At 50.6% G+C, this 23,315-nt stretch overlaps 1 protein-coding gene across 4 annotated transcripts in view; it reads left to right on the top strand.

The window, feature by feature from the left end:
• Window positions 1-23,315, top strand: part of HIPK2 (homeodomain interacting protein kinase 2) — a 192,337-nt gene that overhangs the window by 110,153 nt on the left and 58,869 nt on the right. For all 4 annotated transcript variants that reach the window (XM_045495853.1, XM_045495852.1, XM_045495855.1 and 1 more), the window contains exons 3-5: window positions 18,932-19,055; window positions 19,321-19,440; window positions 21,489-21,575. In XM_045495853.1, coding sequence (XP_045351809.1) covers window positions 18,932-19,055; window positions 19,321-19,440; window positions 21,489-21,575 — 331 coding nt within the window. The remainder of the gene's footprint in view (window positions 1-18,931; window positions 19,056-19,320; window positions 19,441-21,488; window positions 21,576-23,315) is intronic.

The following is a 23,315-nucleotide window of genomic DNA, read 5'->3' as shown; positions in this document are numbered from 1 at the left end:
CAACCTGTGTGAACGTGGACCCATCAGGTCTGTGCACCGCTGGGACCTCGTTTGACGTTTTTTCGTTCAGCATGCTGGGCTGCACACAGATTAAACCGTCTCCGCACTAATAAAGGCACAGTCTTGGGGCCCGGGAGGCGTGGTTTGCTTCCCCCCCACCCCCCACCTTTGGGAAGGATCAAACATCGTACAGGTGGGCAGGCTTTGCCGACGCACCGTAAAACTTGGAGAGTCCCATCGCTCGGGGTCGGTAGTCCCCGGGCTCTGCTTCTTGAAGCGCCAGAAGCTGTTTCCTTTGCTCACGGATCACCTCGGTGGCCCACGTCTCCAGCGCAGGGCCTCCTGCCATAGGTCTGTCAGGCCTCTGTGGGATGCGGTGGCGATGGGGAGGCGAGAGCTGTCCCATAAAATCTCTAAGCCCACTGTCCGTCTCACGGCACTTCACAGTCCTCAGCACCGCATTTTCCAGTTACTCATGTTGAGAGACAAATGCCCTTGTGTCTGCACTTTGTGAGTGAAAGAATCAAAGAATAGCTTATTGTCTTACCTCCGGGCTGAGGCCCAAGGAGCACAGCAGTAGTGTTTTCTGCCCTGGTGCCCTCTGCCCCTTACTCACACAGGCCTAGCCCACCGTGTCCTTTCCTTGGGTTCTGCCTCTGCCCCTTCACTCACGCCGTCCTCCAGGCTGCAGACCCTGGCCATTCTCTGAACTCTCTAAAGTCTCCCTATCCCTGAAGGTCTCAGGAAGTCCTGCCTGAGACCTGAATTCTCCTCTAGTCTTCCCAGCCCAGAGTGAAGCCCCCCACAGTCCATTAGAGTTAAAGCTCCCTGAGGGCAGAAAGCATCTTTTCTGTTAATTACCAAATACCGACCAACCAGCCCACAGTAGTTGCTCAGTAAATATTTGTTGACAGGAAGACAGCGATTGCTGTCTATAAACTTAGCATCTGTCCTATATGACTTCTGTCTTCATTCATCTCTCTATACACATACACCAGACGCTAAGCTTCAGAACAGAGAGCAGGGCTTTGTATCGCCCTCTCACAGAGTCTGGGACATACTAGGAGCTCAATAAATACTGGTGATTGAGTTTATTGCATAATCACTCCTACATAATGTTCCCCAAGCGTGGGGTGGGGGTGAGGAGGCAGGCACGGTGTCTTTCTCCCGCCCTCTTATATAAAAACCACCTAGAGGGGCGCCTGGGTGGCGCAGTCGGTTAAGCGTCCGACTTCAGCCAGGTCACGATCTCGCGGTCCGTGAGTTCGAGCCCCGCGTCAGGCTCTGGGCTGATGGCTCAGAGCCTGGAGCCTGTTTCTGATTCTGTGTCTCCCTCTCTCTCTGCCCCTCCCCCGTTCATGCTGTGTCTCTCTCTGTCCCAAAAATAAATAAACGTTGAAAAAAAAAATTAAAAAAAAAAAAAAAAAAAAACCACCTAGAGCGGCGTGTTAAGCAAGCAGAAGGGCCCCCCTGCCTCCTACCCAGCACTTGACTGTTTAGGGAGGATATGAAGGCCATGATGCTGTTAACATTATATTCCTCTTCTAAAAATTTGCAAAGGACTGTTTGGAGTGTTCAAGAATCTGTTATCCAGTGGTTGGCCAGTTAATTCCTGAGTAAGCCACTTTGAAAACTGATGATAATCCTGTTTCAAATGGAGAGTTGGGAGAGGGCCAGAAAGGGTATATTATTGTATCTCGTAGGAGGGGAGAACCCGGCAGAGAGTCCCTGAGTTATGGCGCCACAGCCTTCCTTTCTTCTGTTATTGTAAATTGTTAGGGTAGAAAGCCAAATCAGCAAAGTGAGACTCCAGCATTGCACTTCCTCTCAGCCCAGGTCTTATATAATGAAGACCTTCGTAAACAAACGTTGCATAAACTTAATGTGGGATCTCTCCTGTTAAAGTTCATGCTGTTTAATGTAAAGCGGAATAATGATTTCACATTTCTCTCAAGTTCTAAGGTGTCCCTTGCTTCTGGGGTAGTTTAATAAGAGAAAACTAGTTTCATGCCCCTCAAAAGTCCCCAGGGTTCTGCGAAAACAGTACTTTTGCCTAGCTCCTCCCCTTGCCTTCCTGCCTCTCTCCGCCTCTCTCCTAGGAGTCTCAAACTCAAGTGCCTGTAGGGCCCGGCAGGTAACGCTGCAGGTAACACCAACACCGGTGAGCTGGTGAGGTCAGAGCAGGTGGCTCACAGGTGCGCCGTTTAAAGGGGCCGCACGCGTCAGCCCAGGTGCACTGTTGCTAAGCACGAATGTGTAGCCCAGAGTTTACCAGGGCTTTGGATTTTCGGGAGAAGCTGGAAAGGCAGGCTTTTAGGAAATATCACCTGATTTCTAAATGTTAATACGTAATTTTCAAAAATTTGTTAAATCCTCTGCAGGCCAAACCGCTTACGGCTCTGTGTTGGATACTTTCCATGGGAGGGTAGTCTGCAACCTTTGTTCTGTCCCGTCAGGCCTTCCTGCCTCTGTGCACTTGAAATTCCCCCTCAAGTATCATTTTCATTGTGCCACCCACCATTTTTAGGGGGTATTTAATTAACTCCCGTCCAGGGCATCTGCGGCTGCAGGGAAGGGACCAAACGGAGTGTCTCCTACAATGTTGGGTGCCGGGCAGAGGCTCCACTAAGGCTTGGGGAAAGAATGAGTCCCCAACTTCTTCTCTGTGCTCTGTCCTCTCATAGAGGCATATGCCCATACGTGGGCATCACCCACGGCCGTGCAACAAATGACCCCAGAACTCCGTGGCTCCACAGAACAGTCTACACGTATTCTCTCCCCAGTTTCTCTGGGCCAGGAACTTGGTGGCCACTTGTCCAAGGACTCGCCTGGTGGGGGGGGGGGGACCGTCCGTGGCCGCTCACGCTCGTGGCTCACAGTCTGTGCTGGTGGCTGGCAGGAGGCCTCTGCTCCAGGCTGTGTGGGTGTCTGCACGGGACTGCTTGAGTGAGCGTCCTCACAACGTGGCACTGGCTTCTCCCAGAGCCAGTGATTCGAGAGAGAGCAGGGCGGCTGCCGCAACGTCCTTTATGACCTCACAAGTCATTTCTGCAAAATCCTACTCCGTGTCGGAGGGGACCACACAAGGACCTTGCCAGTACCAGGAAGCAGGCATCAGTGGGAGCCATCTTAGAGGCTGGCTGTCATAGGCCCTCAGGAAATCCTTCTTAGGCAGATAATCCAGCACTGGAAGTAATTTTTCAAAAACCTTAAGGGAATAACAATGATGTCATAGTGATGCATACCTGATGATCATCCCGTTTACTATTGTGTTCTTGAGATCAACCTCAAATTAAATTGACATCTTTTAACACATCTTAGAAACGTCTTCCCTAGATGTGTCTAAAATCTTTTTTTTTAATAATTTTAAAATTCTACCTGTATCACCCCTTAGAATGCTAGGTACAGATGTACACCTGCTTTTCAAGGAAACCCTTTCGATTATTGCTTACCTCTGTCCGCCTCACGGGGGTATTCTTTGTTCTCATATTCTCTCAGTTGCCTGAGATGACACTTTTCTACTGAACCTAAGGTTTTTTAAGGATTTAAAAGGAAAATCCCCAAGAAGTGGAATCCTGAATAAAGAGTAGAACCCCTTTGATATATTAATAGCACTTGTGAACACAAATAGCCCCCAGAGATTCCCGGGGGCCCTCCGCGTTGGTAGGAGGGGTGCCCATAAATCAGAGGCCTCAGACAGGGAGAGGGGTTACCCCTGTTCTGCCAGGTTATCTATTTCTGGTACCTCCTTTCCAGCCTCCCACCCCCAACTCAGACAGCAGGACTAGAGTGGACGCTGCTGGGACTTACACACACACACACACACACACACACACACACACACACACACACCCTCAGGCTGCACATTACCTTTGCCTTCTTCAAGACCACCCTTAGTATTCATTTTAGCCAGATTTCACCTGAATAAAAATGTTTAGGGGAAGAAAAGGTGCCCCAACGTGATTTCCCCCAGGAAAATCCCCCTTGGTACCTAGTGCTTATTTGTTCAATAAACAAAACCTTAGGCTGGGAATTGAAGGTCAACACAAGCAGAATCCAGGAGTGTGCACCGGGGCTACAGAGCCGTGCCACATTTGCGTGTGCACCTGGGGAGGAGGGTCTGGCATCATGCACGCACACACACACACACACACACACACACAGAGCGAGCCCCACCCAGTTTGCCTTGGCGGTGGTCACCGAGTTGGGGTGCTGGTAAATGGAAATGAAATGTATAATTCATAAGGCCGAGGTGGTGTGCAATCTGTGGGAAGGGGGTTGGTAATTACAGAATTGAGAAATGAGGCTGCAGTGTTGTAAGTAACCTTTCTAGGTTAGAGGCTGCTGTGATAGATGGCCTGCATTGTTCTCTTTCTGACCTTTTTCTGAACTTCCCCTTAGAAGAACAGAGGAAATACAGTTCTGCCTTTTCCCATATTGTTTTTGAATAATACCTTCAGATGCCAGCTTTTAGCATTTCTGTTCTTCCGTTTGGGCTTTTGCTTCCCCCTGCCACCACCCCCCCCCCCCCCCCGCCATGCTTTGCTGCTTCCCGTAGAAAAATCCAGCTGCTAATTACTTTATCCCAGTCTTAATGCTAAGCACAGAGGCTACACAAATATTTGTGTACGTACTGTGTACGTACAGGAAAAGGAAATAGCCCTGCAGCATCCTTTTTTCTCCCTCTGCCCCCACCCCACCCCAGCTACGCAGGGCACTCCTGAGAATGGTCCTCTCAGGTAACGGTGCAGACGGACCGGTATGGAATGTGTGGGACATGGCCGCTCGGTCGGAAGATGTGGGAGCCAAGCTCGCATCGTTTTAACCAGATGTTAACGTGCACGCAGGAATCACGCTCATTCACATTTAAGCTATTGATGCAGTCCTAGGGGAAAAGAAATAACAAGGCTGGGGAACGTGTGCTGTGTGTCTCTCGTCAACCTTTCCTCCGTGCAACCTGAAATACTCAGCCGTGTCCCTCCTCCCTTCCCTCTACCCGTACTGATTCCCTGGTCTGAACAGTGAGTCCCTGGCACTGCCCCGTAACTTTGGGCTCTGTGATCACCTGAAGCCTATCACATCAGCCTCTGTGAAGTCAGGGAACCCCGGAAGAGAGAAGAAGGAAGATTTCTGTTTGGTTGCCACACAAGTAAGCGTCGCCAAAGAGGCCGCGGGATAGTTTCACTTAGCCTTGCAGTTGAATCTAGAGTTGAATGTCTGGGGTATTTGGGGTTGTTTTGTTTCTTGAAAACCCAAGTCTTTGGAGACCAGATGAAAAGGAACTAGACAGTTCTGTGTCAGAGCCCTTCAAACTGGGGACAGAATTTAGTTAGCTCCATTTAGTTGGTTAATGCTGATTGAACACCTGCTGTGCGCAGAGCCACCACCCGCAGAAGGAAGCAAATATAGGTTCTTTCTCCTCAAGGAACTTCTGATCTCGTGGGGGAATCCAGGGCAGGCCTGAATGCATACGTACCTAGACCTACTTACATAGCCGGCACTCCACAGAGGCGAGCGTGACAGGCAGGCACTCAGTGCCTTTAAGTGATATTTCAGAACTTCTATTCTTTGGCAAAAGAAAAAAGCTGAGCTCGTCACATCAGTCATCGCTGCCATTCTTTCAAACGTCCATTTAATTGCTTCTGGGGGCTTTTTTTTATTTGAATATTTGAAAATCTCCCTGGGCGCCTTCTTTCTTCCTGTCTTCTCTAGTTATTTCTTTCTTCGTCTCCAGATAGATAGAGAGCGTCTCCTTTCTCACCCACCACTTCTCCGCTTATAGGTATATTTTAAAGATACAAACTTCCTCTGCCAAGCCTCTCCCATTAAAAATAAATAGAGCTTTGTCGGTTTCTGTTCAGATTTCCCCACGGAAATCCCCATTATCAGAGAAGAACTCCGAAGAGCTGCTCGCTCCCTATCCCTTCTCTGACCTTAAAATACATACATGTATGAACAAACGAGCAAAAAGTAAGAAGGCCCTGTGTTTACTTCGTTCTCAGATAATAGGTCCAGTTCAGCAAACGTGGCATATTGAGCACTTACTTTATTCTTGCACAGTGCTCAGCGGCAGGGGAAGAAGGATGAGACCATAACTTCTTCCAGGTCATGAGTGTGAATGAAGCGTGACAGCCGGTGTCTGTGGAAGGCCCAGGACTCTGCAGGGTGCTGTGAGGTGAACAGAGATAAGTAACGCAGCCTGCCACTTCGAGAAGCATCCAGTCTCATTGAGAAGCTGATTTTTAAAAAAACATTTGTTTAATGTTTCTTTAATTTTGAGGGAGAGAGAGAGAGCACAAGCAGGGGAGGGGCAGAGAGAGAGGGAGACACAGAATCCAAAGCAGGCTCCAGGCTCCGAGCTGTCAGCACAGAGCCTGACGTCGGGCTGGAACCCACAAACCGTGAGATCATGACCTGAGCCAAAGTCGGACACTCAACTGACTGAGCCACCCGGGTGCCCTAAAAAGCTGATTTTGTTTTTTATTTCTTTTTTAATTTTTATTTTTGAGAGACAGAGAGAGAGAGAGAGAGTGTGTGTGTGTGTGTGTGTGTGTGTGTGTGTGTGTGTGTGTGAATGGAGGAGGGGCAGAGAGAGAGGGAGACACAGAATCTGAAACAGGCTCGCCCTGAGCTGTCAGCACAGAGCCCAACGCGGGGCTCGAACTCACGGACCAGGAGATCATGACCTGAGCTGAAGTCGGACGCTTAACCGACTGAGCCATCCAGGCGCCCCCCCGAGAAGCTGATTTTAAAAAATGATGACTGTCAGTGCAAGAGCTGAGCAGGCAGCCGGTGAGCTGTGGGAACACGGAACAGGAGGCCACCTCGGGCAGCATAGACTTCTGGAGGAGGCAGGATTCCAGTCAAGAGCCCAGAAGTCTTCAGACAGTAGCCAGGAGAGGTGCTTTCCAAAGAGGTAAACTGGGAGCACTGGGGGTGTCCGGGGGCCCCACCCCGACCGCTCTGACGAGTCTGGAGGCTTCGGCCTCAGTCCCTGCCTCCCTCCTTCCTTTCTCGTCACTCTGCCTCTTGAGCTCCACCGACGAGTGGCATCTCCCTGGTTCCACATGCTGGTTCGCTCATTTGGCTAGACTGGTGTTTGGTGCCCAAGACAGCAAAATGAGCGTCTTAATCTCTTTTGCTGGAGGGTGCTCCATTTCACAGGCGTGCAGGAGAGTCCCAGTTCTGGGACTACAAAGAGGCCCCATTGTTTATGGGAAGATAGGGCAGCGGTCCCTCTTCACTTCAGCCCCTTCCACTGTGCTCCACGCCACAGTCGGCCCTGCGTTTCTGACAGTGAGGTCCAGCGGCCGTCCGGTGGGTTCCGTGCCTCCGTCCCCTGGGGTTGAAGGTTCAGACACCGTCGAGACGTGTGTCTGCTGCACGTCAGCACCCCCTAGTGTGAGCTGGAAAGAGCCAGCTTAGTTCTTCCTCGGGACCCAAGCAAAACACAAGAAAGCAAACTTGGGCTTTGTTGGTTTGGTTTGGTTTCAGCTACTTTAGGAAAAGCTGAATGTTGGGAGGCTCTCCCTAAACAAGCTGCCCTTGGCTGGACCCCTAAACTTTACGCCCATTTTGTTTGGCAAAATTCCTTCTGGAGCAACCAACCGGCCGCCTTGGGAGGTCCCTCCTTGTCCCGACCACGGCAGGTCCTAACAGGCTGTGGCTAAGTGCACCATGTGATGTTCCCTGCCATAGACTCGGGTGAAGGCCGCAGCCTCATCCCCTGCCGTGGGCTTGGTCTCCTGGCAAGGCCAGAATGGTATGCCCTTGCCCTGGGAGCAAGGCCGGCCTCTGCCACCTGGCTCCTCTGGTCCCACTCACACCCACTCACACCTGGGTGCTTAGAGACAGGACGCGTCCTGTACGGCCTGGGACAGAACCAACCACACTGGCCGGCAAAGGCTCCTGGCTTTATTTGAAAACTGGCTTAGCTGGTGTGTTAGCAGGCACATCTTTCTCCGTAATTTCTCTCCTAAAAGCGCAACGCAGGGAGGGAGGCCTCTTCTGAGGCTGTGGGCACGTCCCTGTTGCTGCAGTGGAAACTGACCCTCCAGCATGTGTCTGGCATCTTTACTGAGTGGATTCTGTTTCGTATCTCAGGTTTCCAGCTTCTGCTCTCTCAGCTGGTGTATCTCCAGTCAGTGACACTGAATGCACCTCCCTTTCAAAGAAGGAGCAAGTTTCCATCTTCAGTCCCTGTTCCTTATCCTAGGCCACCAGCTATAAAGAATGCCTCATGATCTAGCCCCACAAGTCGCATAATCAGATAGTGCTATATAAGGAAAGGAAATACCCCAAGGATGAGGCTTGTCTTCATTACAGTTCGCTTGCTAAGAGTTGTGAACCCCGGGGCTTCTCCAGTGCAGGCCCGGGACCCCTAGCAGGAAAGCATCATGATTCTCCAGCCCTGTGTGAGTTCATTCATTCATCCAACAAACATCTTAGAGTACTCACTGTGAACCGGTTGAAGCTAAATATTAACCATATGTTTACTGACATTTAAGTCGCATAAGTAATATTACCTTCTTGGTGTGCTTTTATCTGGGGTAGAGAGGAAGCTTTGAATTGATTGTTTAGTGTGAAAGAGGTCAGCCTTTTCCCGCCTGGCCTGCCATCTCGTTTTCACTCCATTGGTGGGTAACGTATCACCTCCCTGAATCAAGTGAAGGCGCTGCATTTGCAACTGATCCACAGGAGTTGAAATTCCAAATTCCCTCCCCGTGCAGAGAAAAGAGGTGCAGCCTCCGGAAACTGAAAGGTGACAGCAGGTGGTGGTGGGACTGGAGTGTGGGCAGGCTCCCCAGGGAAGCTCTAAATGCACAGTGCAACGCTCAGTTTCAGTCAACAGACTAACAACAAAGCAGAAGAAAAACAATCAACCAAAGGAACTGAAAAGAATGTCTGAGGTTTTTGTCTCCTTTCTCTGTCAGCCAGCTCTGTCGTCTTCCCAGCTCCCGGTCTTTGTGCCGAGCCCTCTCGGTCGGAGCTTGGATCTCCCTCTAGGCCGCCTGTTCAGGAGCCTGCACCCCGAGGCCTGGGGTGCACGCCGCCCCCCGATACACAGGGAGCACGGGCACCGTGGCCTGGGCAGAGGGGACGGCGCGCGGGAGGGAATGTGCAGGGGCGTGGCCACACGGGCCGCGTTCTGTTTCTTCACCTGGCTGGTAGGGAGACACTGGTCATTGCTTTCTAGGAAGTCACTGAGCTATATGTTTTTGCTTTGTGCACTTCTTTGTATGTGTCCTATCTTATACAATAAAAAGTAATTTTGTCAAGATAAAAAAGACTTTAAAATAAAGAACCTGAAGCAGTGTATGAGTGAAAAGAATCGGTATGTGTAGATACGCGCAGAAACCTGTGATTCCATTGCCCTGGTTGACGGTGCTTCCGCAGACATTTATTGAGCATGTACCTTGGCAAAAAGTGAGAACATAAAACATAATATTACGGTCCAGCAGGGTGTGGGATGCAAAGTCAGGCCTTGTCCAGCATCCCTTGGCTTCGTGGCAAAGGCACCAGGGACCAGACTGGGAGATACAGGCAGAGTTGGCACAGTGCATATCCACAGGACTAGGAATTACAGGGCAGGGTGAGTGTCTTTGAAATGACCCATTGTGGGGTCCAAGCTGATTTCTTCCCAGGAACATTTCTCATTGAGGTTTGGAAGGAATTTAGAGGCTGACATCAGAATATACTCCAGACATCTGAGAAGCGGTTCCCGATTTATACGAACGTCATTAGAAGCCTTTGGAGATTAGGTTCCAGATCTTTTCTTCTGGTGTGCAAGCAAGGAAGTTAGATTTCGGTGCTGCGCTTTGCAGAGTTGAAACACAGTGCCAGGACCCCAGGATCGGCATGGAGGCAGAGTGGGGATGGAGAACACACAGTTGACCCTTGAACAGCATGGGTTGGTAGTGCCTGGTCCCCTTATACACAGGCTTTTGTTTTTGGTTTTGTAAATACAATACAGTACTGTAAATATATCTTCTCTTCCTTACAGCTTTCTTAGTAACATTTTCTTTTCTCTAACTTACTGTATTGTAAGAATATGGTATATAACACACATACGAGTATGTGTTAATTGACTATTGATGTTATCAATAAGGCTTCAGTCAACGATGGGCTGTTAGTAGTTAAGTTTGGGGGAGTCAAGTGCCATGTGGACTTGGGACTGCATAGGGGAGCGGGGTTTGGTGCTCCAGCCCCGTGTTGTTCAAGGGTCTACTGTATATGTATTGAGTGCACATCCAGCAAAGTCTTACTCAGAGCCAAGATGCTCACGGCCAATACAAATAAAACTGTCACTCTGATTCTAACACTACCCTGGAAATGGTCAGTCAAATCAAAGAAGCCAGCTTCCTTTGGGAGACTGTCCAAATGTGACACGAGAATGATGACGGCATCTAGACCCAGCCGTGGTTATTACAATCAGCCTTCCATACGGATGCACTGAGTTGTTCTCGCGTCCTGAGCATTTCTCTTGGTGATAGCTGGAGACATTCAGCCAACAGAATCGCTGGGGAGGGTCTTGAAATGTTGCTCACCAGCACACAGGCACACGGTGTCATGGACGTCAACAGTGTCGCCGGAGGTAACACTTCTAGGACATGTGTGCAGGGATTTGGGCGCATGTATATCGTTGAGCTGGAGCCACCCACAGGCATGAGTGGGGCGTCTTGGCTAGCTCTCCTTCCAGAGTCAGAGCCTGGCCCCCTGCGGCGGCCCTCCACCACAGTGCCGTTCTCAGCTACTTACGGGGCAAGACTCCTCCTCGGTGGAGCGTGTCTAGAAACCTTAAGGTCCACAGCGTTTGGTCAGGCCATCACCTGCAGACAGGGTCCACATCACCTCGGCTCAGTACAAGCTAACGCCACAAGGGAGCTCCTGGTGGGTCTCACCCCGTCACTCGTCCCCGCAGCTCCATCCCTGGGTCCCTTTGGCCTTCGCATCTACCCAGCCCCCTGGTCAAAGACAAAGCTCTTTCTCTCACGTCTCCTGTTCACTAAGGAAGCTGTGTCTTTCTCAAAAATCCCAGGTTGGCCGTGGCTTCGCCAGGCCCCCCGATCACTATTTCGATCTCCACTGGACCTTCCTGGGTCCCCCAGACGTGGTATGAATGCACCTCTTAGGAACGCTGCTCCCCATTTTCCTCGCAGCCCGCCAGTGGCCAGAGGATGTATTCTCTCCCCACCTGGCCGCCCTGCCGTGCTCCCCTGCGCTCACCCTGCACGCTGTCTTCCATGCAGATCCTTCAGCTCTGTGGTTCAATTTCTCTAAAATAGCCTCCTTCTAGTCCTCGGATTTCTCCTCTTTCTCCGGTCCTGTGTTGCTTTGATGTGACCCCTTGCCTCCCACCCCGGGTCACCAGCGCACATAGTGGCTCAGAGCTCATGTCAGCATTTCCAAGTCCCCTTATTTTTGCAGCGGAAACGTAAGATTGAACAACCCATCTGAAATACAATTTTACATTTTGATTGCTTCTGCCCCAGCCATACTGAGGTTATTTTCAATCTACATATATTTGTGGGAACGGGCTTTTTCTCTGCAGTTCAATTCAAGTACACCTTATAATATCAGTGATTATAAAATACCATGGCCTAATAGAGTGTCTTGCTTCCAAGGAGTTCAAAATGCTTTATAATTCTACCGACCATCATTTGTCTTCATATGCTGCTGTAGAGACAAGAGAAAAAAAAAAAAAAAAGAGAGAGAGAGATTAATAATCACATTTTATAGACGGCGAAATAAAAACTCAAGAGAAATTGAGTCACATTTTTCCAGAAAGGCACGGTTGGCCGTGTGCTCTCTGATTAGTGTTGCAGATTTATTGCCCGAGTTGGGAGTGGCCGTGAACCCCATGCTTGTTTTGCTAGTGCACCGTGAAGACGACCAAGATATGGACTCTGGTCGTACATCTGGCCGGGAGGCCAGGTGAGGCCAGAGAGCCAAAGCCAGGTAGCACGAAAGGGGATGCAGGCTTAGGACGGCGTTTCTGTGTGCGAGGGGAGACGTGGGGCCCGTAGGCTGGGCAGTGCTCTTTCTGAAGTTAGTTGGTGGGCGTTTTGCTGCTGGTTATATTAATTGTTGTACCTTTTACAGCAATAAATGGAACAAAAATGCTTAACCCCTTTTCCTAGTAATGTTTCCACTTATAGGGAGGAAAGTGGGCTTTAAAAAAGGAGGAAAAAGGATGCTCTTTGTATAATTGCTACGACGTGGACTTGAGCGTATTACAGATGAGTGAATACGTGTTGACTGCCTGCTCTATGCCAGGCCCTATGCTGGGCGCTTCCCCTGACGCCGTTTAATTTCATCCTCAGAGCGGTATGAGGAAGTCGAGGCACAGCTAGAATGCGCCAGCACCGAGTTCCGCCCGCGAGCACGGGGCCCCCGAGTGTGTGCTGTTCCCACTCCACTCTGTGGTCTCCACACCTGTGTTGGGGTCACTCCCTCACAGGGTCATGTGGTCTGCACATGACCTGGGAATACCCTACCAGCTCTGCGTGCCGATCAGAAAACTAGTGAGCGAAATATCAAAGCTTCAATAATTGATGTGCTAAAAACGACAGTTGTTTATTCTCTTTCTATAGAAAAATAGAATCTTCTGTGTCTTACTGTGGGAATGTTGGAAAGGAACAGTCTCTCTCTTTCTTAGGTGCAAATTTTGTCTGACACTTCATGTATGTTGAAAGTATGTTTGATGTCCCAAAATAGCAATGAGGAGACTCTCTAAGAGAATTCCGTGGGGTGGCAAAGGAAGGGTGAGTCATTAACGGAGCCTGGGTGATTCTGAGCCCAGTGAGAAAGGCCCGTTTCCCAAGCCAGCAGCCCTACCTGCGGTGGAACCAAACCGAGAGCAGACACGGCCCCCATGGGGGAGCCCAGAATGTGATTTTGTTTTTTAAACTGCATAAACTTTAAAACAGAAAGGCCAGGTAGTCTGCCTCTTGTCATAGGGCATGTTGCCAAGGGGATGGTGCCAGCTTCAGGGGAACCGGTGCCCACGAAGGGTGTGGGGTTGACACAGAAAGATTCCTGTACAAATGTGGAGACAGCACCTACCATGCCCAGGTACTGTACTAGGTGCTACAGACAGAGCTGTGGCGTGGGGACAGGGCGGGATGGGGCACATACTCACCCTGCCCTGTGCCCAGAGGCCACCCCGGCCTGTCCGCTTACCAAGACTCAGCTCACACGTCTCTCCGGAAGCCCTCCCTGCTTTGCCCCTTCTCCCCCCAGTTAGTTTCCCATCATGTACTGGGCACACACTTTGGCCCATTGTACATCAGCTGTTGGCATGTCTTGCCTCCAGCGAAACAGTGAACTCCCGGAGGGGCCGTGGGGTCTGGTTTATTTATTTTTTGATTCTCAGCACAGTGCCTGACACAGAGACACTTAGGAAATGGCAGTTTGGATAGTCAAGTAAGTGAAAGGATGGACCTTGAGCCAACTTCTCAGTCACACTAACCATTGGTAAGAATGGCTTTCGCCTCCCTCGGGAGTGAACGAGCCTCAGGTGCGCTGAACAAAAAGAAACAGATTTTAGGCTTGCGTCTCGACTTCCAGGGGCTCAGAGCCTTATGGACCAGCAGAAAAGGGAACAAGGCATCTGCGAGATCACAGCAGAACGGTCTTCGGTCCCCCAAGGATTACTGAGAGCCGGGTGAAAAAGCACCTTCCTTCCTTAGGCCTGGGTGTTGAGCAGGTATTTATGGAGCAAGTGAGGCACAGACCCTGCCTTCCAGAAGGCTTAAGAGGGGCAGGTATGGGAACATGTGTTGGGAACAGCAGGTGCTCGGTTCATAGTTACTGGACCGCACTGGTTATTGGTGCTGACGCATTCATTCCCCCGGCATGGGCGGCACGGAGAAGGTGGGCAGCCTGTGTCTGAGGAGGAAGGAGAGGGGCCCGGCCTCTGCAGAGATGTGATCAGGGTATCACGTGTGCAGAGAAAAGGAATGAGGAAGAATTTCGGGGTGGGTTGGAACAGGTTGAAACCAAGGGCAAGAGACCAGTAGGGGGTTAGGGTAGCGGCCTACACCTCGAGCCCTTTCCAGCCCCTCCGGGACCCTAGAGCCACCTGCAAACCCCTGCCACTCTCCTTCTTGCTGGAATTCGGGAGCCATGGCAGGCAGGTGTCCTCTGGGCCTCCGCTCCCACCCGCAGAGACCTTCTCTCCCGCGGGTGACACCTTGCTGCTGGTGCCCAGCTTCCATTCCTCCACCAAGATTGACCCCTTCTGCTCCCCTTTGTTTATGCTGCCTTAGAACTTTCTGCCTGAATCTCATATTTTAGTGCTTTCTTATATTTAATAAAGGTTTATTCAATCAGCAAATCCTTATTGATTGAGTGGCTACTAAATGGCACGCACTGTGCTGCCCTGTGGACGTAGCAGGGGGAGACGGACAGTAGCGGGTTATTGGGGAAGTGCTGTAAAGTGACATTTACGGCACTGTAGATGGAGACTAACTGGTGTCGAGGGACGCCTGTCTGCGGCCGTGACAATTAAGCTGAGGTTTGAAGGATGAGAAGGAGGCGGCCATCTGAGCGCCGGTGCAGGGAGCCTTCGAGGCAGCAGCACAACACTGCACGAAGGCTCTAGGTCCAGGAGGAGCCTAGAAATGGAAATGGAAATGACAGTGGAGAGCAGGGCAGGGAGGTCCCGAGGGTCATGGAGGGATTCAGGGTTCAGCGGGGAGCCTCTGCGGGGCTGAGAGCAAAGGGAGAGGCGATCTGTCTGCTCGGGCAGCTGTGCGGACAGCGGATGGAGGACGGAAGGACGAAAGGAAAGACCCGCCGGGGGGCTCCAGGTGCGACGGGGTGGCCAGGGCCAGAGGGGTGGCGGTGGAGGGGGAGAGTCGCGGCTGGGCCGAGAAAGTCGGGGGCGGCCGCGTTGAGGCCTTGGTGGCGAGGATGAAGGGAGCGGAGGGGCTCGGAGAGCATCCCGGGTTCCCAGCGTGGGGAGCAGGCGGGAGGGACCGGGATCCCATTCAGCGAGATGAGCCCAGCAGAGACAGGGACCCGTTGCCGTTGGGGAGGGGAGGCCGAGGAGAAGACGTCCCTTGTGAACATACTAAGTTGGAGGTGACTGTGAGTCATTCCCATGGAGGTGCTGGGCCTTCAGAGTGTAAGTGCGGAGCAGAGAAGAGTCCAGCGCGGAGATGGACGTTTGGAAATATGAATGGAATGTGGACGTGGGGCTGCCATACGATTCCTCTGTCAGCTTCCTGAGACTGCAGAAACAGTCCCCGCAAAACACAGGACTGACCGCAACAGCTGTTTACTCTCCCGCTGTCCTGGCGGCTGGAAGTCCGAAATCAAGGTGTGGGCAGGAACGTACTCCTTCTGACGCCATTCGGGGAAGATCCTTCCTTGCCCCTTCCACCTGCCGGTGGCCCCAGGCACTCCTCGGCTGGTGGCAGTATAACTCCAGTCTCTGCCTTTCATCTCCACGCGGCTGTCTCCCCTCTGCATCTGTGTCCCCGTTTCCCTCTTCCTGTAAGGACACCTGTCCTGTTGGCTTAAGGGCTCACCCTACTCCAGTGACATAATCTTCGCTAGTCACATCTGCAATAACCCCGTCCCCAGATAAGGTCCCGTTCTGAGGTACCGGGGATTAGGACTTCAACATGTCTTTTTTGGCATTTGATACAACTCAACCCATAACGGTTAACCCAGAACAAAGATGAAAAGAGAGGAGACCAGGGGTCCAAGGGCTTTGCCGTCCCACAGCAGCTAGCTAGAGGACAAGCCAGCAAAAGAAACGGAGAGGCAGGACAGCTGTGGGAGCGTATGGTGTCGTGAAAACCACACTGTGTGTTTCAAAACGGGACGAATGTCAACCGTGAAAGAAATATGCAGCTCTCGGGTCACAGAGGGAAGTTGACCCGTGGATGCGACATGACAACGTGACCCTGGGGGTCCGGATGGGCGTGGCCCCTGAGTGGAGACCCCCTCAGTGGAGTCCAGTAGGAGACAGGTGGCAAGATGGGGGGGGGGGCACAAAACAGTGGAATTGCAGGAGACCCCCGTGAGGTTCGGAATAGGGCGACACCTGCAGGGACACGGAGGGCTGGAGAAAGGACTTGCTTTTGTGTTTGCTTCGCTTTGTTCTCGTGTGCTGTTTTAGTTCTTAAAATGGGAGATGCTGGAGCATGTCCGTATTGCTTGAATTAGCTCTGTCTTCGTGTCTGCAGGTTTGGCTTGTATACCAGTAGTATATTCGACCTCATTCGTCACGTGTGCTGGCGTTGGCGTCCCAGCACTGGGGCCCCTAGGGGACAAGACTCCGTCTTCTATTTCTTTTGTCCCCCGGCCATCTAGCCTGACACTTGAGCATTTGTTCATTATGGTCACAGCAAGAAAGCTATCCTGCTGTACATACCCTGGTACGATGCACGACTACCACTTCACGTTCTAACAGCAAACAGGTAGAGGGACGCCTGGGTGGCCCAGTCAGTTAAGCGTCCGACTTCGGCTCGGGTCATGATCTCATGGTTGGTAAGGTGGAGCCCCACATCAGGCTGTCTGCTGTCAGCACAGAGCCTGCTGGGGATCCTCGGTCTCCCTCTTCCTCTGCCCCTCCCCCATCCTTGAAATAAATAAACTTAAAAAAAAAAAAGAAAAAGGAAAGAAAATGGACCGAGAGCCGTCTTCATAGGCCCTATTCACATAACGTCAGTTGACAAAATCCACGGCTGGTGTTTCTTGCCAGAGCACGTCACTGAAGCGTCACTCTTGTGTGTCGGGTTCTGTCTTGCACATCCTCAGGGAACAGAAGCCAGGAAACGGATTTCCACGGGTTCCAAGTGGCCTGCTTAGGGGCCACGAGAACCAGGTGATTAACCTGATAGGAAGGTTGGCCCCATGGTCGAATCCAGAGATGTCCCCGTGAGACCAGCCCAGGGTGTGTTCCTAAGACCCGACCTGGAGGCTCCGAGGGGCAAGGGTCCCGGTCACAGGAACAGGGAGACAGAGGTGCGGAGAAGCTTGTCCTGTGTCAGCAGCCTGCCCGAGGGGGGCTTCGCGGGAACCGGGACAGGACATCTTCTCCAGAGAAGAGGTCTGAGTCTGCATGTGGGAGGAGGCAGGTGGACACGCCGACCCTGGAGCAGAGAGGGCAGAAAGGAGGGCAGGTTCTGACACACACGTAGTAAGAGTGTGTGGTTTTCTCTGTCATGTTCTTTTCGGATACCCCCTTCTCTTCCAAGGGATGTGTTGTTGTCGTCGTTGTTGTCGTTGTCGTTTAAATAATCCACAACACAGGACAGTCCAGCAGAGACGTACCTGGAACCAGCACGGGCATCCCCGGTGCGGCAGCGCCACAGGGGCGACAGCAGCATCCCGTGTTCCCGCGCGCAGTCAGCACCTGGGATGGGAGGACACAGAGACCACAGAGCTAGGGTGCAGCGCCAGGCTGAGCCTCCATGCCAGCAGTGAGCTGAAGGTTAAGTAGGGCCAGTGGCAGCTTGCACCCCCCCCCCGCCCCCCCCCCCCCCACACACCCGGAGTAACTCCCTCCCGCCAAGCCTGGGAAGAGACCCACCCAGCCCTGGACTCTGGCAAAAGGATGTCGTGCACCCAGACTGATGACCAGGGCACTCTAGAAGCACCCGGCAGCAGTGCTGAGTCTCCAGCCCTAAGAAAGCGAGGGAACTCCTTCTTCCGAAAAACCAAGACGTTGTGGCAAAACATGTTGGGTTTTGTTTTTCGACGCTGTTATCTAGAGAAAAAAGATCAGCAACGAGAGCAAATGTAAAAGAGTAACGTTAGGGAGATGCTTTCTTAAGTGGGGGAGATTCAGCTTGACACTCCCAAGACGAGTGGGGCTGTTTTGGCCGCAGCCTCGCTCCTTCCTCCCGTGCTAGCTGGTGAAGATCACCCAGACAGAGCCGCCTCCCCAGCTCCCACTGCTCACGTGCCAGGCTCCTGAAAGGGTAGGAGAGTGGCGTCTTCTGGCATTGCTTAATCAAGTGGGAAATTTACAGAGAAAACAGAAGCTGGGCTAATGCATTTCATTATCAGCCGAGCGCCTTGAGCCACGTTTTTTCAAAGCTGGGTTCGTATCTCATACATTTGAGCATGGTTTTCTCCAAAACGTACCCCTACTTCATCATGACGCGTTCTTGGAAAAGAAAGGGCGCCGTGTGGTCTCCTTGGTTTTCGTTACTAACTGCGTGTGAAAATTTCCCTCTGAGTTTAGGTGGTTTCCTCCGGAAGCTCCAGCGTGTAACCTTGTCTATCATGTGAAGGGACATAATCCCACAGGCAGGAATGGAGTTCTGACTGGTACCCAGACTATAGATTCATGAACGGGGTTGTATAACTGTAATATTTGAAGACATTTTAGGAGACTTAACTTTTTTAGAAGCTGATGATAAAAAATAATAATAATGTTTCCTTACAAAAGTGTGATTCAGACTCCTAAGAAGGGGGAATCGTTGACATTAACAAATATTGGATTTAATCCCCTTGTTCTGGGTAGAGGCGACCTGTTTTCGATATTGCTGAAAATAGAACATTTATATTTCAGAATTCCTTTGTAAAAACTGGGCATTCTCTATGATTGGTTTCCTGGGTTTTCAGTTACAAAAGGTAACTCCCAGGTATCTCTAAAGCGGTTATTAGCTCATCCGACTGGAATATAATGGTAATGAAGTCGATGGACGTGGTTCCCTTAGATCTCTTCTAGAGCCACAGATCTACCCTTCATCTCAGCCAGTCATCTGACCAGGCTCCCTGCCGACAGGGAGGACCAAGCCCAAGAATGGAGGGATCACTGCCACACAGTGCCAGAACCACAGGCCCTTTCGAGGGGAGCAGTAATGGCACCCCAGATTTGAAAGATAGGGTTTTATGTAGAATTCATACACAAATTGCTACCTGCACTTTCAAGCTGCTAATGATTTCTCTCGTTCTTCCTTTGCAGGGCCCCTGAAATCATCCTGGGTCTACCATTTTGTGAGGCAATTGATATGTGGTCCCTGGGCTGTGTCATTGCTGAGCTGTTCCTGGGCTGGCCGCTCTATCCAGGAGCTTCTGAGTATGATCAGGTGGGTCCAGATAGCTCAGGTGTCCACAGTAAGCACGTCCTTTATAACATGACCTGTGGGTGGGATTGTGGGGTGTTTCCTTGTCTCTGAAACCTTGCTTCCCATAACTGCTTTTCTCTTATTCCTCTTTCTTTCCCCTCTTGCTTCTATTACTTCTTTCTTTCCCTATAAAATTGTCATTTTTCTCAAAGGCACTAGAGCCATTAGTATACCGTATGTCCAGTTACAGGAAACGCCCTGACCTCATTCTCCTCTTTTCTTGCAGATTCGGTATATTTCACAAACACAGGGTCTGCCAGCGGAATATTTATTAAGTGCAGGGACAAAGACAACTAGGTTTTTCAACCGTGACACAGATTCACCGTATCCTTTGTGGAGGCTGAAGGTAGGAAGAACGTCCCCACCACTCCTCACCCATGCCCGACACTCAGGGAAGAAGGGCACCATCCAGTTGGCGGGGAGCTCTTGCCATCGCCACACTGATCCTGCACTTTGCTTTGATTCGGCCAAAAGCCCGGGAGAGGGGGCGACCGTTGTTGATCCATGAGGTAGATGAATTCGAATGTCCGAAAGCACCGCTTTGTTTGGCCAGCTGCCTGCGAAGCTCAGATCCCAAGTTCTGGTGGCTAAACTCCTGGGATGAAATCCCAGTGAACCATAATGACTTGTCGGGTGTGTGTCAGAGAGAGAAATGAGCCCCACCTTGTCCTCGAGGAGCTCCTATTCCAGGGACGCATGCAGGGAGCCCCCCACCCCTCCACCCTGCCGTCACAAGTGCCCTGTTGCTGGTAGGGGTAGGGTGTGGGGCCAAGAGGAGGGAGCCAGAGGGTCAGGAGGAGCATTTGAGCTGGGCCCTAAAGGGGGAAGAGTGTCTTCCAGGCAGAGGAAATGGCCTCGGAGAGATGACGTCCTAAGGCTCCGGGAGGGGTCTGTCTGTCCTGGCTGGCAGGTGGTATAGCACATCACTGCACACTGTCAACTCCCGAGTGGTTTTACTTTAACGCAAACGTATTTTGCTTTCACTTTGATCTGTGCCTAGCAAGGAAAATTAGTGTATTTTCCTGAGAAGGAGAAGATAATGCAAGTCTTAAGTATGCTTTGTGTTCATTTTAGGTGGGTTTTTTTTTGTTGTTTTTTGGGGGGTTTTTTTGACAAGAGAGTGGGTGGGGGTTTTTTGTTTGTTGGGGGTTTTTTTTTTGTTTGTTTGTTTGACAAGAAACCACAGCCAAATTCTAATAGGATTTAAAGATAACGTGTGGCCAATAGTTGCAGAAGATCTAGAAAAGAGATTTGAGAGCTAAGCAAGCACTCCGAGGCTGTTGATGAGGGGGCTGGCATTCGACCACTGTGAGAGCTAGCAGCTCAAGGTCACGTCCAGTGAAAAAGAGTTCGGGGGTGGAGGAGGGTGAGGCCAGGCGGGGGCAGGGTTCACTTTTATGTCTCCATCTGGAGCCTCGGTCCTCCTTGTCCAGCTGTTTCCGGGATCAGAGCCTGGATCCTAGCAGCTCCTGGTATGCCCTCCTTGAGTGACAATGTGAGCATCCTTAGATGCATCCAGAAACCCGCAGTAACTGGAGACAGCAGCTTCCTAGACCAAGGCCAGTGCAGGGCACGTGCATGGTCCAGCCCCAGGCAGAGGGGCAGCACAGAACAGACAGTGGGGCCAGATGCTGCTTCCCGGCCACGCGGCCTTGGCACACTCCTGGAGCTTGCTCCTCCTGCTTCTTCCCTGGAAAGTGGGTCGGTGTTTGTCCTCCCTAGGACGGTTGTCAGGAGTACCGAATGAGTTCTTGTGCTTTACAATAGCGCCTGGCATGCGGTGACAGCTATCTATATGAGAGCTTGAGAAATGAAATTAAATTACAACTTAAAACCATGTGGATGGGGCGCCTGGGTGGCGCAGTCGGTTGGGCGTCCGACTTCAGCCAGGTCACGATCTCGCGGTCCGTGAGTTCGAGCCCCGCGTCGGGCTCTGGGCTGATGGCTCAGAGCCTGGAGCCTGTTTCCGATTCTGTGTCTCCCTCTCTCTCTGCCCCTCCCCCGTTCATGCTCTGTCTCTCTCTGTCCCAAAAATAAATAAAACGTTAAAACCATGTGGAAAAGGGCTTCTGCTTTTCCACTTGTGGAATCTTACCTTATCCCTTAAACTTAGGGGAGAATGTAGGGTTTTCAGGGATATGGCATATCTTGGTCATCTTGGAACCTTCTGGATATGATTCAGAGCAGGCTCTCGACAGGTCTTTGTGGGAAGGAGAGAAGAGAGATGAGTTAGTGTGGAGGACGAGTTAAGTGTGCAGGGCACTTTAAGAAGAATCTGAGTGTCCTCTGAAAGATGGGAAAAAGACCCTCCGTGAGAAGCAGAAACCAGGGTTTGAGTCGCAGTGACCAGGAAATAATTCACATGACCACTCAGCTTTTGCGTCTTTTGACCAGACACCGGATGACCATGAAGCAGAGACGGGGATTAAGTCGAAAGAAGCAAGAAAGTACATTTTCAACTGTTTAGATGATATGGCCCAGGTAAGCCCCATGGGTGAGTATGCAGTCCTACCCCTTAAAAACCAAGCAAGCAAGAGTTCTGTGTAATAGAAGATGGCGGGTAGAAATTCACATTACTCACCTGCGGTGGTTGACCTTGACCTTGAACAATGATAGGTCACTCCTATTAAGAATAGCATTGGGTTGGTGGAACATTTTCAGAACCTTACAGCCGCCCTTTACTGGTTTCCATTTGTAAAAAAAAAAAAAAGAAAAAGAAAGAAAGAAAGAGAGAGAGAGAAAGAGAAAGAAAGAAAGAAAGAAAGAAAGAAAGAAAGAAAGAAAGAAAGAAAGAAAGAGAAAGAAAGAAAGAAAGAAAGAAAGAAAGAAAGAAAGAAAGAAAGAAAAAGAAAGACAAAGAAAGAAAGAAAGAAAGAAAGAAAGAAAGAAAGAAAGAAAGAAAGAAAGTGCTAGCCAATCTTACTGATGTTTTCATGAGAAGAATTCAAGATCATTAGTACATCTGAGTTTACTGCCCACGACTCAGTGTATTGGTTCCCGAGGGCTGCCCTAACAACGTACTGCACGCTGGGTGGCTTCAGATAGTAGACATTTATTCTCCAACAGTTCAAGAGGCTAGAAATTTGACATTAAAGTACCACCGGGGCCATCCTCCTCTGAAAGCTCTAGAAAGAAACTGTCCCATGCCTCAGTCCTAGCGTCCGCTGGCCCCTGGCAGTCCTCAGTGTTCCCTTGATGTGTAGCTGACTGACCCCAACCTCTTCACCCTTCTTCCTATGGCCTCTATTCCTGGGTTTCCTCTTGTCTCTGTGCCCAAATCTCCCTCTTCTTTCTCTTATAAAGACACCAGTCACTGGATTTGGGACTCATCCTACTCCAGCTCACCAGAGGGATCACAGGTTCTCTCACCTTTGTGCCCAGAGAAAATTCTAGAACTTCAGCTGTTTTTAGTGTAAGGACTAGTCTAAAAGCAGGGCAACCTAAAGAGTCTTTCCTAAAAGCAACGAGAATACAGCACTAGACCAATAAACACTAAGCACACTTCTTCCTGAGGGTGAGTGGAACCAAAAATCACGATTCTGAGTAAAGGGTACTTGTCAGTTGATTAGAAGCTTAGATTGTCTGAGAAAACTGAAATTACTTTCCATAGCATGCCTTGGAAAATAACGGAAAGCACCACACAACAGGCCTTTCAAAAACCATCCGAGGCTTACTCTTGGAAGAAGAATCCTGGGTTCAGATACCCTGCTGTCTTGGCCAGAGGTGATCCCAGTGAGCACAGGGGCTAAAACAGTTCTGGCGTTAACACAGGGCACTACCAGAGGACAGATAACACTGTAGCTGGAGGAAGAAGGTTGGCCTCTGAAGGTTAAATGCATAACCCTTTTTGCATTTCATTTTTTACTACTTGGTTGTAGTTCTTGTTTTTTCAATTGTGGTAAAATACACATAGCATAAAATTGGGGCACGTGCATGGCTCAGTCCATCAAGCGGCCAACTCTTGTTCTCAGCTCAGGTCTGGAGCTCGGAGTCTTGAGTTCAAGCCCTGCCCCAGACTCTTCGGCGGGCGTGGAGCCTACTTAAAAAAGAAAAGAAAAGAAAAACTGACCGTCTTAACCATTTTTAAGTATATAATTCAGTAATATCAGGTACAACCCCATTGTTATACAACGAATGCCCAGAAGTCTTTCCATCTTGGGATTATTTTCCGTGAGGTGTGATGCGAGGTACATTTCAGTTTAACTGATGGAAGCAGGTACA

Source organism: Leopardus geoffroyi, chromosome A2 (genome assembly GCF_018350155.1).
Source record: "Leopardus geoffroyi isolate Oge1 chromosome A2, O.geoffroyi_Oge1_pat1.0, whole genome shotgun sequence".
Taxonomy (NCBI): domain Eukaryota; kingdom Metazoa; phylum Chordata; class Mammalia; order Carnivora; family Felidae; genus Leopardus; species Leopardus geoffroyi.
Note: the sequence above shows the minus strand (reverse complement) of the source record. Positions and strands in the feature narration are given on the sequence as shown.